Here is a 17,005-nt window from a genome sequence, read left to right as displayed (position 1 = left end):
TTTTGGAAAGCTGCATCAAACCAATCAAATGACTGAAGACAAAAAAAAAATTTTTGAGGTGGAGGAACTCCATTTACGGTACCTAGATAGTGTCGGGCTCGCTAACAAGTTTCGCAAGATGTTATTAAATGCGTATGCGTTCCTGTGCAACTAAACCTCCATCCCTGATCACTTCATCAACACCAACCGTCTAACCAAAAACTGAAAACTAAAAAAAGATTTACCGTTTACAAAACTAAAACCAAATGCAAAACTGAAAAACCATTTACCGTTTACAAAATTCAGATGTTCATAAAATTTATCCACAGGACAAAATTAAACGATTTGAATTCGTTGCATACATTCTGAATAGGTTAGATCAAAATTGAGAGTTTTTAAACCAATTTATTTTCTGTAATAAAATTGATATGAATAATTTTCATGTTTCGAGATGAGTACATCGGCATAATGTGTGAATACCGGGGCATGGTCAATATGACGGGCCACACGTCATTAAGAAACATCAAGTGATATCCAAAAATTAATATGTTTCACGTAATCTGATGAGACAAAAAAACTAGTCCATTCGTTTTCGTCAAAAATCTATAATAGGAAAAAAATCCTGGGTATGGTACAAGGGTTTGCAGTACCCCAAATGCCGTCGAATCCATTTTCCAGCTAGACGAAGCTCCTCCATATTTTAGCCCAATTTGTGTGAAATTACCGAAACAAAACGTTTTTCCAGCGGTAAGTCGGACTAGAGATCATATTTCTATTGATATTTATTAAGAGCCTAATTGAAAACACAAATGTTCTCTATTCAAATAAGAAATTTGGATATTTCAAAGAACGGATCACTAAAGTGATTTCGTTTTTCACACTAGATATTCTCAGCTGTGAATGGCAAGAGGTTGAATGTAGTCTTTTTATGTCTGCAAGAAATCTAAAGGAGCGCATATTGAAATCCCTGGACATATAAGATTCTTGGAGAGTTTATCTTCATTTTGACGTACATTTCATATTGCCTTATTCCAACTGTATGACTGTTTGAAACTCCTCCATTATTTTGCGTTTTTTTTTGTCTTCAGTCATTTGACTGGTTTGATGCAGTTCTCCAAAATTTCCTATCTAGTGCTAGTCGTTTCATTTGGGTATCGCCCCTACATCCTACATCCCTAACAATTTGTTTTACATATTTCAAACGTTGCCTGCCTACACAATATTTTCCTTCCACCTGTCCCTCCAATATTAAAGCGACTATTCCAGGATGCCTCAATATGTGGCCTATAAGTCTGTCTCTTCTTTTAACTATATTTTTCCAAATGCTTCTTTCTTCATCTATTTGCCGCAACACCTCTTCATTTGTCACTTTATCCACCCATCTGATTTTTAACATTCTCCTATAGCACCACATTTCAAAAGCTTCTAATCTTTTCTTCTCAGATACACCGATCGTCTTATTTTTCGAACAAAATGTATAATATTTGGGCGTGTTTACATTTAACAAGACATCAACATCCAGACTCTATTTCGAACGGAAAAGATGAAACCTGGTTTTTTATTTTATGTTCTCAATAAATAATATCCTACAAATAATAGGAAATCTGTTTGATCGGTCCAAGAGATTAAAAAAAATTAGTTAAAAGTAATTAACCAAGACCCAACATTTTTTCATACCCTAGATGAAATATAATCTTTAAATCTAGATTTAAGAATTCTTTTCCTAAATATTAAAAAAGTTTATTATATAGCTTTAAACTAATGATAAAAAAAATGTGAAGATAATTACTTTGGAGTTTCTGTCTGTCTTTCGAATTTATGGTGACAGATTCTTAAATTTTGCTTGTTTGATGGCTCCAAAAGTTTTTAGAAATGTTTTATTATACGGGTTTTAAATTGAAATTACACTTAACAAAGTTAAATGGAACTAAAGGGGGTTTTACAGATTCTACATAATACTTGTAATGTAAAGTTCTACATAATGTAATGTAAAGTACCCAAATGATATAACCAGTCGAAATCAAGAGAATAATTTTCAAGCGTTTGTTTTTCTACCGTTATGTTTTATGCTGATTTTAAAGCCCATTAAATAGTTATTTTTTTATTGAAATTCATAAAAAGCAACACATTTGAAAATATTGTTAGATTATTTATCAATTTTAGAATAATTTAAAATTATTTAAACGATGTTAAACAAATGTTAGAGAGGCCAAACTAATCTTAGAAATCAGGTATGAAAATTAAAAGATCACGATATTTGTAAATCTGGAGAAGCCATTTAATAATGTAAAATGAAAATTATAATAGATTTATACAAAAAATAAATACGTAAATTCAAACAAGATTTTTTTTATTATTTTTTACGCGTCAAAACAAATACAATGTGTACCAAAATGTTGTCAAGTGAGTAATTCTATTCTACTATACTTAAGCTTTTGTTGTTTTGTTCATTTATTTAAGTCGATCGAAATATCACAGGTGTTTCTCCTTTAAATCTGTTTATTTTTCTTTGTCAGTAGAATATTCTCCGTAGAATAAATCCTTTTACAGTTAGAATTTGATTTGTTTAGATTTTGTAGCGAATAGTATGAATTGAATCTCAATTTCTTCGCATAACTTTGAAAAATGTTTTATGGAACAGCAGTTTATTTCCGTTAATTTGTTACAATTTGTCTCCTTTTATTACAAATAGTAAATTGAAATCACAATTCATAGAAAAATAAAATATTTATGAATAAATTAGTTTTTCATAAAAATGATTATTTATTGATTTTAATTAAAATAAAAATTTCAATGATATTTGTAAACCTTTTATTGTTTTGAAGAAATTTGAAATAATGTTAAAAACCCTGTGCCCCCTATTTTTTCTTGTTACACTAACTGCAGTCAAGTTTTGTTTAAAATTTTAATACGTCTATTAACCATTTAACAAAATTATTTTATGCTAAACCTAAAATACTGTGTTTTCCGTCCCCATTTTTTTTTAATCCCAGATTTTTAAAAACTAAGAAAAATACAGCTCTGGGATCCGATTTTTTCCAATTTTTCAGGTCAGATTTTATATAAACCATTAAACTTACCCCCTTAATTAGGGCCGTAAAAATTATAATCCGGCTTAATTTTATCGAAGACGCAGAAATCAAGACGCGAAATCTTTTGCCAGCCGACACTCGCTAACGAAACGTTTCTGAACCTATGTATAAACACTTCTTTATTTTCACCTGTAGAACATATCCTGAAAATTTCTTACATTCTTCGTGAGTCACTCTGTATATATATATATATATATATATATCCCATTTAAAACTTAACCCTCCAGTCAGCCTTCTAATATATTTGAATTGACTGCCCAACTTCCCTACGTTTTATTGGAACAGACTCGTCCAACAAGTGAACATCGCGTTGATACAGTAGACTGTCACTGATAGCCATAACAAAGCGGTCATAACGCTCATTGCATTGTTAGAGAAAAGATGATGTTTTCACAAGACGGACGTGTTTTTATTCTTGAGATGTACTTTAGCACGCGATCAGTGGTTGCAGTGCAAGAATCTTTTTGCCGTAAGTATCGTGATAAACCAGCACCTAACAAGACATCAGTTTTGAGGTTAGTGGCTCAAATTTAGAGACAGGTTTTGTTAATAACAAGGAAGACAAAAAATCGATGACTGTGTTGTATGCAGACACAGTCGCTGAAATCAAAAACCGATCGACTACTCCACCAAAAAAATCAATTAGGCGCATGTCAGCTGAAACTAATTTACCAAAATTAACCGTTCGTCCAGACAAAGAAAAACGGCTAGAATATTGTCAACGGTTTCGTCGATTCGTGCATGAGAGTATTCATGTTATGGACTCGATTTTTTCACAGACAAAACGTGGTTACATCTGGATGGTTACGTAAACAGCCATAACAGTAAGATTTGGAATGTTGAAAATCCCCACGCGTATCACGAAAAACAATTGCAATTGCAGAAGATGAACGTATGATTTGCAATATCACAAAAAAAGATTATTGGTTCTCTTTTCTCCGAGTATACCATTCATCAGAATATTTTATTTCAATTTATTGCACTCTTAGGAGGGAAAGATCATTCATTCAATTTCTGATTTCGTTAACGAATACTTTGGTTATCGCATTTTTGGTCGTGGCTTATGGCCAACAAGATCTCCAGATTTGACTGCGTCAGATTTTTTTTCTTTGGGTTACCTCAAAGAAAAAGGCTATAGCAACAAACCACGAACACTTGAACGACTGAAGGTCAATATCGAACAAGCTGTTTTAAATATCAATCTAAAAATTCTGAAAGCAGTTACAAGAAATACAGTGAAAAGGGTGGAAGCGTGTATTTATGAAGATGGCGGCCACTTCCAGTATTTACTCTAGATTTTAAGGTATTAGAAAGTTTGGAAATAAAATATTTAATTTAAAAACTTACAAATGCCTTTTTTATTTAAGTATATCTACTAATATAGATGGATTCCGTTTTATATGGGACACCCTATTATTATTATATGATGTGATTTATTTTTTAGAAACTGAATTGAACTAAAATAAGTAAAGATTAAAATATATATACCATTATATTAACTTATTTATTTATTAGTTTTTTAATTAGCGGTCGGAAATTTTTTAATTTTTTATTGGTAAGAAACAAAGTGAAAAAAATAAATAAATTTAAACATGAAGTGAATAAAAGTCAAAAAATGAAAATTTAACAGCGTTTTTTTTTTTTACGAAATGATAATTTATTCTAACAGACACTTATTAAAAAGGTTTTTAATGGCAAACACAGCTGTGTTTTCCGACGGTATTCTCATATTAATTTTGACAAATTAATTTAAAGAAAAGAACCTATCATGGTAATTTGTACTTGACTTAGGCTGGTACGAAGCAAATACTGTACAATATATTTTAATAATAGAAGTAGAGCTTTATAAATTATTCATGTTGATTAATGATTTGATATTGCAAAAAAAGAGAAAAAATCAACAAAACCGACAAACTGTGAACTGTTAACAGTTAAATGTTAACTGCTGTGGTTAGAATGCAAAATGGATTTGAATAATGAATTCACTCAGTCAGCATGTTTCGTTCAAAATTCGGTCCACTTTTCATCCTTCATATAAAGACAACAAAAAAAGCAATTTCTTTTTTCCTTCTGTTCTTTTCCTACTTCTACGCTCGCGCGTTCGCACACACACAAACACACACGTATATATATTCTCTTCCAAAGATACGAAATCGTTTTTTTTTTTTCGGTGTTTAATAATTTTTATAATAAATCACATTATCCAACCGAGGTTTTATATGTACCGAAAATTTCTTAAACTCTTAATACTAGGAAACCAGTAAATCAATATGGATGATTTTTTTTTTACAGACTTCAAAAAAAGGAGATACTCAAATCAACCTGATTTATTTAATAAATGTTCAAGCCCCGCTCTTTTCCAAATTGATATCGACAATCCTTTCTTATTGTGTACAGGAATTTCCTCTGTTGTACTCTTATATGTTTTTATTTTTTTTTAATTACATTGTTTATACAAACTAAGCGAAGATTTTTTTATTGTTTTACTTCCTCGTACAAAATAAAGGAAGTATTGTGATTGTGAAGGAAGGACTTTAAGTGAATGTGATGAAGAGCCAAACTTTAAATAAATTTTCATCAAATTGCACTATTATAAAAATTAATAAATATTCGTATCTTAATCTTTACATATTCTTTCGTTAGTCTCCGCTGTTGTAAAATTTAACACAAACATTATTTACTATAACGCATGAATTTTTACGATTAACCATTAAAATGTAGTTACATTTGCATGAAAATTGATATAACTTAAACTGAAAATTTATAAGGCTTCATTATTTACTGTGGAATTTTACACAAATTTATTTCAAATTATAAATATTATATGTACCATCAATTCGTTATCACGCTTGTTCTGAATTTAAGAACCATAAAAACTGAAATATGATTTATGATTTTTAATATGAATTTTTCAGATAGTGTTTATTTATAAATTTGTATATGTTTATAAAATATAAAGGAATTAACATTATTCAGCATTAATAAATAAAGAAAACAATCATTTCAATGCTTGTCTTTAAATACATACCGAGGTAAGGGCTTAAACTTTCTGGTTTGTGAAAGATTCTTCAAAGAAATTCAATACTATACAGTTCGCGATGCATTTAGTCATTAAATTATTAATATTTGTGGTTTAAAAAGCATACAGTAACATTAAAAGAAAATGAATGTTATATTTCATCAATATTCTCTTATTAAAAAAAAAAAAAATCCAGTTGTAAATAAGGAAACTATTAAATATAATAAACATAAAATTTTTCCAGTGGCAAAATATAAACAATAAACATGTATTGAACTGAAATGGTAACAATTTGGATGTGAAAATTGTGACCGTTTCTAATAGGAAATTAATATTTTCCCTGAAAACATTACCTTTTTGCATGTGAAAAAGAAGTAAAACTGCAGTAATATGTGAATTCACCTATTTAAATGAAAGCTTACAGTCTAGGTGTAAAATGTATAAACTGGGTTGTACATAAAAATAAAGTATTGTTTATAGTGACATCGAATAAAATGACATATTGGATATATTGACCAAAAATATGTCTCTTGGTATGCTGTTAATACATAAATACAGTTTATAATTACATCGGTTGTAGGGACATATATTTAGCCCACCTGGCAGGTATAGTGGTTAAAATAGTCATCACAAATCAGCTGATTTTGAAGTCGAGAGTTCTAAGGTTCAAATCCTAGTAAAGGCAGTTACGTTTATATGGATTTGAATACAAGATTGTGCATACCAGTCTTCTTTGGTGGTTGGGTTTCAATTAACCGCACATTTCAGGAACGGTCAACCTGATACTGTACAGGACTACACTTCATTTATAAATTCACATATTGTACATTTATACACTTCATTCATACATATCATCCTCTGAAGTAATACCTTACGATCGTTCCATAGGCTAAACAGAAGAAGAAAGATTATATTTATAATTTATCTGCAAACACCTTCAAATACACACTGATTTGGAAGAAAAAAATTGAAGAAAAGTGGCTGTCGGATCCCGAAAAAGAACCCTTTGTCGATAAGTTTGAAACTTAATAATTTTCTTGATCGTAACAGTAAAAAATCAGAAGTGATTATAATTTAATTCCGAACTGGAATAATTATTACTTGGAAAATGGATAATGAAAAATCGATGAACCAAATTTGACGAGGATAATAGTGAAAAACTAGCTGTCTGCAGTCAGTAGGAAATTTTTTAATATTTTATTACACTTTCAAACGGCTATAAAGTTGCGTTAGATTAAAAATTAGTTCAAAATTGATACTTTTCTTTAGTTTTTCTTCAGTATTTTTTTTTTCAATAATAAATGAGATTATATATGTCAAAATCGATTGGAGAATTTAATTAGACTATTTATGATTATTTGCCTACAGAATGATATGAATTATTAAACTTCAAACTTATCATCGATAATACAGTCATAGTTTAGATGAGATTAATTGATTAGTTTAAATGAGAGAAATATAACAGTAATTATTTAATTACAAATGGTTTTTCACATCAGTATTGTTTTAAAATTAAACATTTTTATTTTTTTTTATTTTCACTTATTGGAATTGTTAAATGTAAAATAAATACAATAAAATGATATATTTCAAAATAGAATCCAACCTCATTATTCAACAATAAACCTCTGTAGAACAATATTTTTTCTAATTGCGTAGAATATCGTTGTAGATGGGTTTTACTCTACACTCTTCTTTTATATGAAAAAAAAACTTGTATACAGTTTCTGTTTATAAAAGCAGATTAATCACATTACAAAAATTAGTTAATCTTTTTTTCTCATTTTCATAGCGTATCTGCAAGATGCGAGGTTGGTCAGAAGGTGACCCACATTATGATGAGACTAAGAAAATATTGCTCCAAGTATGGGAAGGTTTAAAGCAAAGAGCTGATCATGATCATGATGGACAGGTAAATAATTTTTTTTTCCTCCTGTTGTTTAATTACAGCTATTAATCTTTTATTTTTTATGATAAAAAAATGGATTGTTGTTGCTTGTTAAAAAATACAAAGCCTAACTGAGTTTAAACTCAGGACTTTCCAGGTAAAAGATATAATGGCTACACTGCTGATGTCTGTATATAATTTTTATATGTATTATTTAAAATTATATTCAGAGTTCTTCTTCAATATGATTAAAAATGGATCAGTTTACTTAATGAAATATTTTTTTTAATAGAATTAAAGAAAATAGTGTAAATGCTGCACACATGTTTCTTATGTTAGCTTAATTTTGAAGTAAGTTTGAAAAGGAGATGAAGTTTGAACTTAATATAAACATGAACTTTATCATCTACAATATTCTCTCTTCCTTTTGTATTGTAAATAGTTCATAAAGGAACGTGACTTAAGCGCAAATTTTTAACTGAAATTTTGAATGTTAAAATGTGTGTGGGAGTCTATTCAGAATTTCATTTTTCTCACAGAATTTTCTTTTATAAGATCAAAAGAGTTTTTACTTACTTTTTTCTCTGCTTGATAATATTTCATTGTTGATTTCTCAACTACTTAATGAAATAATTAAATACAAATATTTAGTTAACTGTTTAGCCAAATAACTATTTACTTTTACATTATAATCTAACAAAAATCTTGCAATAAAAAATTTATTTTTCACAAAAAATAAATAAAGAAAATGTTTCTACAGATGTTTAATATTTTAAATAGTAAATATTAACCAATTTTAATAAATCAATTCTGTAGTTCATCAAATTTAAGAAAAACAGAATGCAGTTTTTTCATGCTTTTATCTTTCATTTTTTGGGAATCATTTATTTATTGCTTAAACTCAAAGATTTTATATAGATATAGTTTGTAGAAATCAATTTTTAGTACGTAAGAAATCCTAAGCCTGACCAAGATGCAACCCTGGAATCTTCTGGATGAAAGGCTAAGACACTACTTCTCTGCCTCAGAGTGTATAAATGTATAATTATCATTGTAGTTATATCATTTAAAATACATAAAATATAAAAATAAAATAATAAAAAATAATTTTTTTTTAAAGAAATTATTATTTTTAATGAATTTTATATTATTTTCAAAGTGATCAGTCATCTGTAAGTAATATACTATCAGTTTGATACCAGTTATAAAATTGTGTTTTAGTAACCCTTTTGCTATTTATTATAAATAAAAGTTAATAGATATAAAAAAAAGATACAGTGAATCCATATTATTCAACCTAAATGTGACAAAGAAGATGTTGAATGTTTGGATGTAAGATAATATTAAATCATATCGAATAGGATTTTGATATGCATAGTATTATTATTATTAGGTAATGATTATTAGATATATTAAAATATTAAATATTACTATATTAGATATATTAAATTAATTAGATAATTATTAGATATACTAAATAAATTGAAAATAAACTGGAAAAAACCAGCAAATTGTGGCATAACTTATTCAGTCCCACCACCTTGACCAATTATAACCAAAATTATACTACCTGAATGACCCATATATTTACAAATTAGGTTACTGTTAGCACATGCAACTCCCACCGATGAGGGGAGTACATTGCATTCTCCAACAACTAGAGCCCCCAATTAGTATATTCCTGCTAGGCTGAAAGGCGCTAGCATCAATAAGCCTTCAGTGGTTGGACTGAAGCGAATACCACCAGGAACAAAACACATAAACGATTAATCTCCCAAGGTCACCCCAAATAACAATTTCAGTCTGGTCTTAAAGAATCGGACACAATCCACAACTCTTTCCATAAATAGATAAACAAACTTATGTATAACATCCAATTAAACAAATAGCCACCCAAAAATAAGATGACTAGCAGCAAGGAACTTTTTTAGACTCTGTGATTAGTAGGGAGATATATAAATTTCCCACTATCCTTTTGTTGCATTATATTCCAACCCGTATAATCAGAAGTCATCGTACAAAATCTCATAAAAAATGGTTAATCCAATCTAGATATCAACTAAAATGATATACTAATAAAAGAAACGAAAAAATATTAGGCTTATTATCATCCATTTCTGAATAATATTATCCAAATACATAACAAAAGTGACTTACTAATATAATGGAATCATTTAATTGATACGAGAATGTGATTTTAAGTTCAGAAACAACAAAAAAGAAAGTGTTTTTTGCTCTCATCCATTGTCAGTAGTTGGTGTTGGTAAGACCAAACACCATCAGAAAGTGTCTTTCTGTTTGGTCTTAAGGACTTAAGGACATTAAATTATGTGAAAAAATTTGGCTACCCTTGAATAAAATTTTGAAATACAGGACTTATGAAGTTTATATTTTCCTCCCTCTTTGACCAAAATTAAACATCGATGCCCTATAGACAGATATCATTGTGCCAAATTTATCCAAATTAGTTCAACCAGTCTGGGGATATAAAGCAAAAAATAGGGCAATAAATATAAGTAATACATCTTTCTGGAATTTTTTAATGCTAAACTTGTGGTTTAAGTTAAAAGAGTGGTTATGAAATGTAAAGATATGCAAAAACCCTAGCATGCAAAATTTAACCCAATTAGCATATTTTCTCTTATAAAAATGGATAGATGTATTTTAATTATTGTTTTAGAACAAATTATTAATCTTTGTAAACAAAAAATTTAACAATCTTTAAAAATATTTATAAAGAGAATTACAGTTGATTGTTTTATACAAAACTCTTTCATCACAGAATGTTTCAGGTGCACTCGATTTTTTTATCTGAATGAAAAAGTTTATTCTAGTCAACAACACTTTTTTCATCCTCATCAGAAAAAAAGAATAATTAAATTTACATATCATGTTAAAATTTATTCATCATTTATAATTTCTTTAAATAATTACTTTGTTTTTTATTTTTACTAAATATACAGGTCAGTCATGAAGAATGGTGCACCATGTGGGACGAATATGCGCAGCACCCAGAACGTGCTTTAGATTGGCAATTACGATATATGGATTTTATGTTTGATATGGAAGATACTTCAGGTTTGAAACTTATAGCTTGTGCATTCAATAAAATTGAAGTTAGTCTATGGGAATATGAAAGTGAGATTTTATAATGTATGAAAATTGCTATACCTGACCAGGATTTGAACCTGGGACCTCCAGATGAAAGACACTATCACTCTGCCGTGGAGAATAGCAATAAACAAAAACTGAAATAATAAACATATTTTTCAATTTACACTGAATCACAATTCAATTACTCTTTATTTTGTAATATTACAGTACTTTACATATTTTTAGACAACACAAAACAGAAAAGGTTTAAGATTATGTACATATACATACAGAGCCATCAGCTGTGTACATGTATAGAGTCTGTATTTGTATAGTAGATTCAAAGTAGCTGTGAACCTGTCCGATGCTGCAACTGAAATCCTAGGTAGCATTAGAGAGATTTATTAAATCAATAATTGCAAAGTGTTTAGTTTTTTCCCTCCTCAAATATAGAATAATTGAAGGATATATTAGGATTCTGAGATTTACATTAATAAAATATAATGTAATACATAATTACAAAATAAAAAGTAAATAAATTAAATAATTTATTTACTTTTTTAATTTTTATGTAATTTCATATATTTAGTGTTATATTTAACTGGCTAGATATATTTTATTTACAGATTAATCCAACTAAAAATATGCCTATACAAACCATGAAATATATATTGGTCTTTTTTGTTGCATACAAATAAAAAATAAATTTAGTTCACTAGTATTTTATCTAAACCAATGATATATTTTGACTGCTTTAATGACTAAAAGTAATTCTGATTTATTAGATTTTTACTATTAGATGCTTTCTACTTCAGAGTCAAATTCTGCTATTTTCTACCAAGGTGATGGCTCAGTTCATTATGCAACATTACAAAATTGTGGTTGCATGGTGAACTGCCTGGTAATTGGATTGGATGAATTCCATAATAGTCAGTGATGACCTCTTGTTTAGAAAATGTACAATAAAACAATTTCATTTATCCTCAGCAATTGTTGTTGGTGCTGCTATTTTTTTTTTTTTTTTTTTTTTTTCATTGGCATCATTTGATATTACTACTGCCACATGTAATAAAAGAAAAGATTTCAAATTACTGTTCAGTTTTATCTGATACTACTTTTTTTAGAATTAATCAGTCGAAGCCGTGATTAGTTAATTTATATATGCAAAAAAAACTGTATTATTTTGCAATCCTAAATACCAAAAGAAAAGTTAAAATGTTATTCTCAAAATATAATTTACATGATACATCTGTAATTAAATCAATAATTACCTGTAATAAATTTGTTCTTTCCTTAATAATTCCTATAATTGAAGTGTTGCCCAAACTGCTATGCAGTTTATCAAATAGGATTCAGATAAGCACTGATAAACACTTCGTAAAAGATTTACAATAGAGAATTTGGAAAGATGCCATGCTACAATGATGGAACCACTAAGTGTGCAACACGCTGTCTTTACGTGGCTCTTTCAGAACAGTTTGTTACCAATTGTTAGGTCTAGAAACTTAGTACTCTCACATTCTTCGTTCAAATTGTCATTTATTCTGACTTCAATTTTATTTCAATTTTTATTACTAAACAAAATAAAGCTTTTTTTTGTTCTACATAAATTTGTTTACACATAATTTGTTATTGTTTAACCAAATCACTAAATTTAGAAGTTATATGAATTATTTTGAATTCTAATTGTCTTTTCACACTGGATTGAAATTTTTAATGTTTCATCATCTATATAAAGAATTAAACCTACATCTTCAACTGCTCATTTAAGCACAAGGATTAAAACCTATATTTATGAATTTAATTATTGAACAAAACAGGGTAAAATAACAAATCAGATACCTTTTACAGTTCTAAAATTAAACCAGAAAAAATATTTTTGGCATCAGTTTTCTGATAGTCTACAATCACAAATTGAAAGTTCAGATACAAGCACATCCTAAATGTGGAACCCTTTTAAACACAGAACACCAGGACAGTGCTTAATTTTTTTTTTTTTAATAGCCTTAATCTATTCATCTCCTAATCATCTTCTTGGCTATATGGTTTAACTTACACAAATTTCCACTATCTGACTAAGTCTTCTTTTGAAAAAAAATTTCAACCTCCCTCTAGCCTATTGAACCAATACTAATGCAACTGCAGTTATACAAGCTGCATTCTAGTTACAGCAGGTTAGGTAAAGCTCATTTCTATATCTGGAATCTCTATGACAATCAGAACAAATTTATTTTATTCTATTCACATACTTTATTAATCTTGTTAGTGAAGTAAAGAATAATTCTTGTAATAGCTAACTTTTTTGTTATTAAATATGCGTTTATATTATACACAAAAAAAGCTTTTAAAAATTCTTCACAATTTTTTCCTTTTTTGTTGATTTTTGGAGAGAAATTTATTTATTTCAAATAAAGAATAAAATTGGGGGCAATCAAGTGTGCATTAATAAAAAACTATGTAATTAAATGTGCATTTAAAAAAACAATAAATTATGGTTTCACAGCTACTGAATAATGTACCACATCCATTGTTCTTTTTTGAATCAGGACTCCTGCAGCTAGACTGAATTCTGTTTATCGTAATGCTCTTGTATTATATACTTTGTTATTAGTAACCAATATGAAATATTTTTTGACCATTTCTGTTATCTTATGGTAAAGTGAGAATGAAATTACATATACGTAGTGTTTTATTTTATAAAATGTTCATTCAATTCCAATTCCTAAGAATAGAAAATTCTTGCAGTTATTGGCCTGCATGATGGTTTTAAAAGAATCCAGAATACGTTTTTATAGAATTTGGAAATATCATCTTTCTTAGATTTTTCAAGTTGTTAAAAATGCCCAAAGGAATTAACGAATCCATTCTTGTCCTATTTCATTCTTATTTCTGATTGTATGCTGAATGTTAAACACAAATATCTAATTCCACCATAATTCATACATCCCTCCTTCTTCACCTCTTTATACTGTGTGGCTTCCTTTTACTATAGATCTTACCCATGTATTCAATCCTTACTTAATTTAACTTCTTACAAGTTGTTAATCAAAATAATTTTACATTACTTTTCCTATGTATTTACTGTGAGATAAGTGTGCAAAATTTTTATTTTCTAGCTCACCAGAAAGTCAACAGGGAAAGCTTTACCATTCCTTCATTCATCTAAATATTCATCAGTGAATAGAAGTGTGTAACCTCTTGTGAATCTAACTCTATCCACAATTTTCATCCTTGTTAACTAATTTCTGTTACTTAAACTAAAAATTTTAAGTGGGAAAAGTAAATTAAATTACTTCTTATTGCCAAAAAATTCAATCTACATTAATATTATCATACCTAGATGATAATATGTAGTCAGTCCTTTGCACTGACTACTGTAATGAATAAATACAAGGACAGAAACACATTGAAAATAAAAAAAATTATAATTATTATAATACTTAAAATGTACATTTATATCAATTTTTTTATTATAAAAAAAAAATTATGAATGAATCACTTTCAAATTAATGAAACTTTTTATTGAAAAGAATCTTTCAAAATTAATTACAAGCACATTATTCAATGGACCTGCCAATAACACTATCAATTTTTTCTAAAAATTGTTCCATCAGTTTGAAAAATGAGTCTTTAATCATTTTTAATAAATTTAGAACATTAACAAGTAACATTGCACTGTTCAAAAAATCTGTTTTTTCTATGATAGGTGATGGAGCAATTGATGAAGAGGAATTCACATCTGTTTGCGTCAGTTATGGAATACCAGAGGATGAGTGTAGAACAGCTTTCAGAAAATTTTCGTCGGTAAGTAACAGTTTTTTTTTTTTTTAATATTGTATTTAATTATTTCTTGATTATTTTACGCATGTTTATTCATCATTTATTTACAACTCTTTTTTACTATTTTTATATTTGTATGTTCATTTTAGATTTTATATTACCTCTTCAAAATGTTGATCTTTTATAATGTATTTATATTCACATCACTTTCTATTATTAATGATTAACACTTTTATGTTCCATTAAAAAATTCTTCTTTTTTTAATATGATCATTAAAAATACATTTTAATTTTAAGCAATTTTTATTTTTCTTGAATATTTGATTGTTAATTTTTTAAATATTCAACAGTTTTTGTTAAGAGAATATTGATCATATTTATTTACCAGAACTTTTAAATCAGATTTTTTTTTACGAGTTTTATATTAAAATAAATAATTATTTTATATATAATATATTTTTTAAAGAAGTAATTTAAATGTTTAAGTTACAGCCACAATTCTAGTTAAAAGTCCTGAATTTTAAATAACATCACTTCTTAACTTTCTTGGTAATTAAAATTTTACCTAAGGGTTTACTGTCAAACTTAAACATTATGATTTAAAATTAACTTTGAGAATTTTTTTCTGTAAAATACATTTGGAATAAACTCATTTACATGGTAAAACTCATTTTATTTAGTATGCTAATGTAGAATTTTATTTGCATGTGTGATCCAGTCAGAAAAACAAATTGTAATTAATATAATATAATAGAATATATATCAGTATTTTATTTTATAAATCACCATAAAATAACATCCATTATATATCTTTCTGTAAAATAATTTTAATTATTTTTTCAGCTTGATTTTTTAAAATTATTTATTGCACATTGATTGTTTTATAATAGTGTACTTTAAATGTTTAGATGTTAATGAAAAGCATGTTACTGTTTGTATTTGTCATCTTTATCATTTTTTAATTTATTGTAAATTAAAATATATTTTCATGATTGTATAAGTGTTTGAATGAATTTAATGTTTTCTTTATAAATTTGTATTTAATTTTAAAAAAATATATGTATATAATTAGAAAAAAGTGTTCATTTTTAGACAAATAAGCATAACAGTGTAGAGAACAATTTTTTATTTATTTATGACATCCAACAATTCATGAGTTGTGGTCTAGGAGGGGATCGAGTTGATCAAACTGCTTATTCCTAATGAAAACTTTATATAATTAATAGAATTATGTCTTTGATTACTTCATACAACACCTCTTCTTACCAAAAACTGTAAATATAAGTATTATTACTCTCCTGAAGAGAAAAAGCATCACATATAATGAATTGTTTCATAACAGGAAGTGAAAATACTAACTTATTTCTTTACAAATTCTCTCTGAATGACTGTGATGCACATAAACCCCCTAAGGTAGATGGAAAACCAATCAGAGTTTCTTTCTTTTACAGTAATGATGTTCACTGTATGAACAATTCCTGTACTGAACACATTGAAGATGTTTCTTAAAGAAATGAATGTTACTTATATTTTTATCAGCTTTATGAACTATTATTTTTATAATTTAAAACATTCTGTACCTCATATTAAATTAGAGTTTATTTTCCTCCCAAACGTCCCAAACCTAACCTTGTTTCGATTACCTGAAAATTTATGAAACTTTTACATTTCAAAGGTTTAATTATACTGTAACTTAATAGATTAAATTATTTTCATTTTATTTTTTTTCTGCCTCACCAAAGTCTGTAATTAAAATTACAGTTTTTCAATCAGTGTTGAATAGTGTTAGGATCAACTCTTCCTGAAATACTCATTAATTGAATCCAAATAATAAAAAAAATTAATTTAAAAAAATTATTTATCATTCAAATCCATTTAAAGTATGTTTTAAATGTGATTCAATCAGTTTATTAAATTTTAATTGCAGCATTTTTTTTTAACCTCCGGAACCACCCTTAGGTATTTTTCTTCTTCTTTCTTCTTTTTTTTTCTTCAGAGGATGAAATGAATGAAAATTTTTGTAGTGCATGAAAATGCCTGAGATTCAAACCCGAGACCTCCGAATGAAAGGCCAGGACGCTACCACTTGAGCCACACAGGTCGGCTAATTGCAGCATTATAGAAAGTTATCATAACAGCTGATTGATAATTATG

General features: G+C 27.7%; 1 protein-coding gene across 5 annotated transcripts in view; it reads left to right on the top strand.

The window, feature by feature from the left end:
* The window catches only part of Scp2 (Sarcoplasmic calcium-binding protein 2), an 869,372-nt gene that overhangs the window by 825,616 nt on the left and 26,751 nt on the right, over positions 1–17,005 (top strand). For all 5 annotated transcript variants that reach the window (XM_075376000.1, XM_075375999.1, XM_075375998.1 and 2 more), the window contains 3 exons: positions 7,883–8,002; positions 10,942–11,056; positions 14,778–14,875. In XM_075376000.1, the coding sequence (XP_075232115.1) occupies positions 7,883–8,002; positions 10,942–11,056; positions 14,778–14,875 (333 nt within the window). The remainder of the gene's footprint in view (positions 1–7,882; positions 8,003–10,941; positions 11,057–14,777; positions 14,876–17,005) is intronic.

Source organism: Lycorma delicatula, chromosome 9 (assembly GCF_047948215.1).
Source record: "Lycorma delicatula isolate Av1 chromosome 9, ASM4794821v1, whole genome shotgun sequence".
Lineage (NCBI taxonomy): Eukaryota > Metazoa > Arthropoda > Insecta > Hemiptera > Fulgoridae > Lycorma > Lycorma delicatula.
This window is presented reverse-complemented; position numbering and strand designations above follow the sequence as displayed.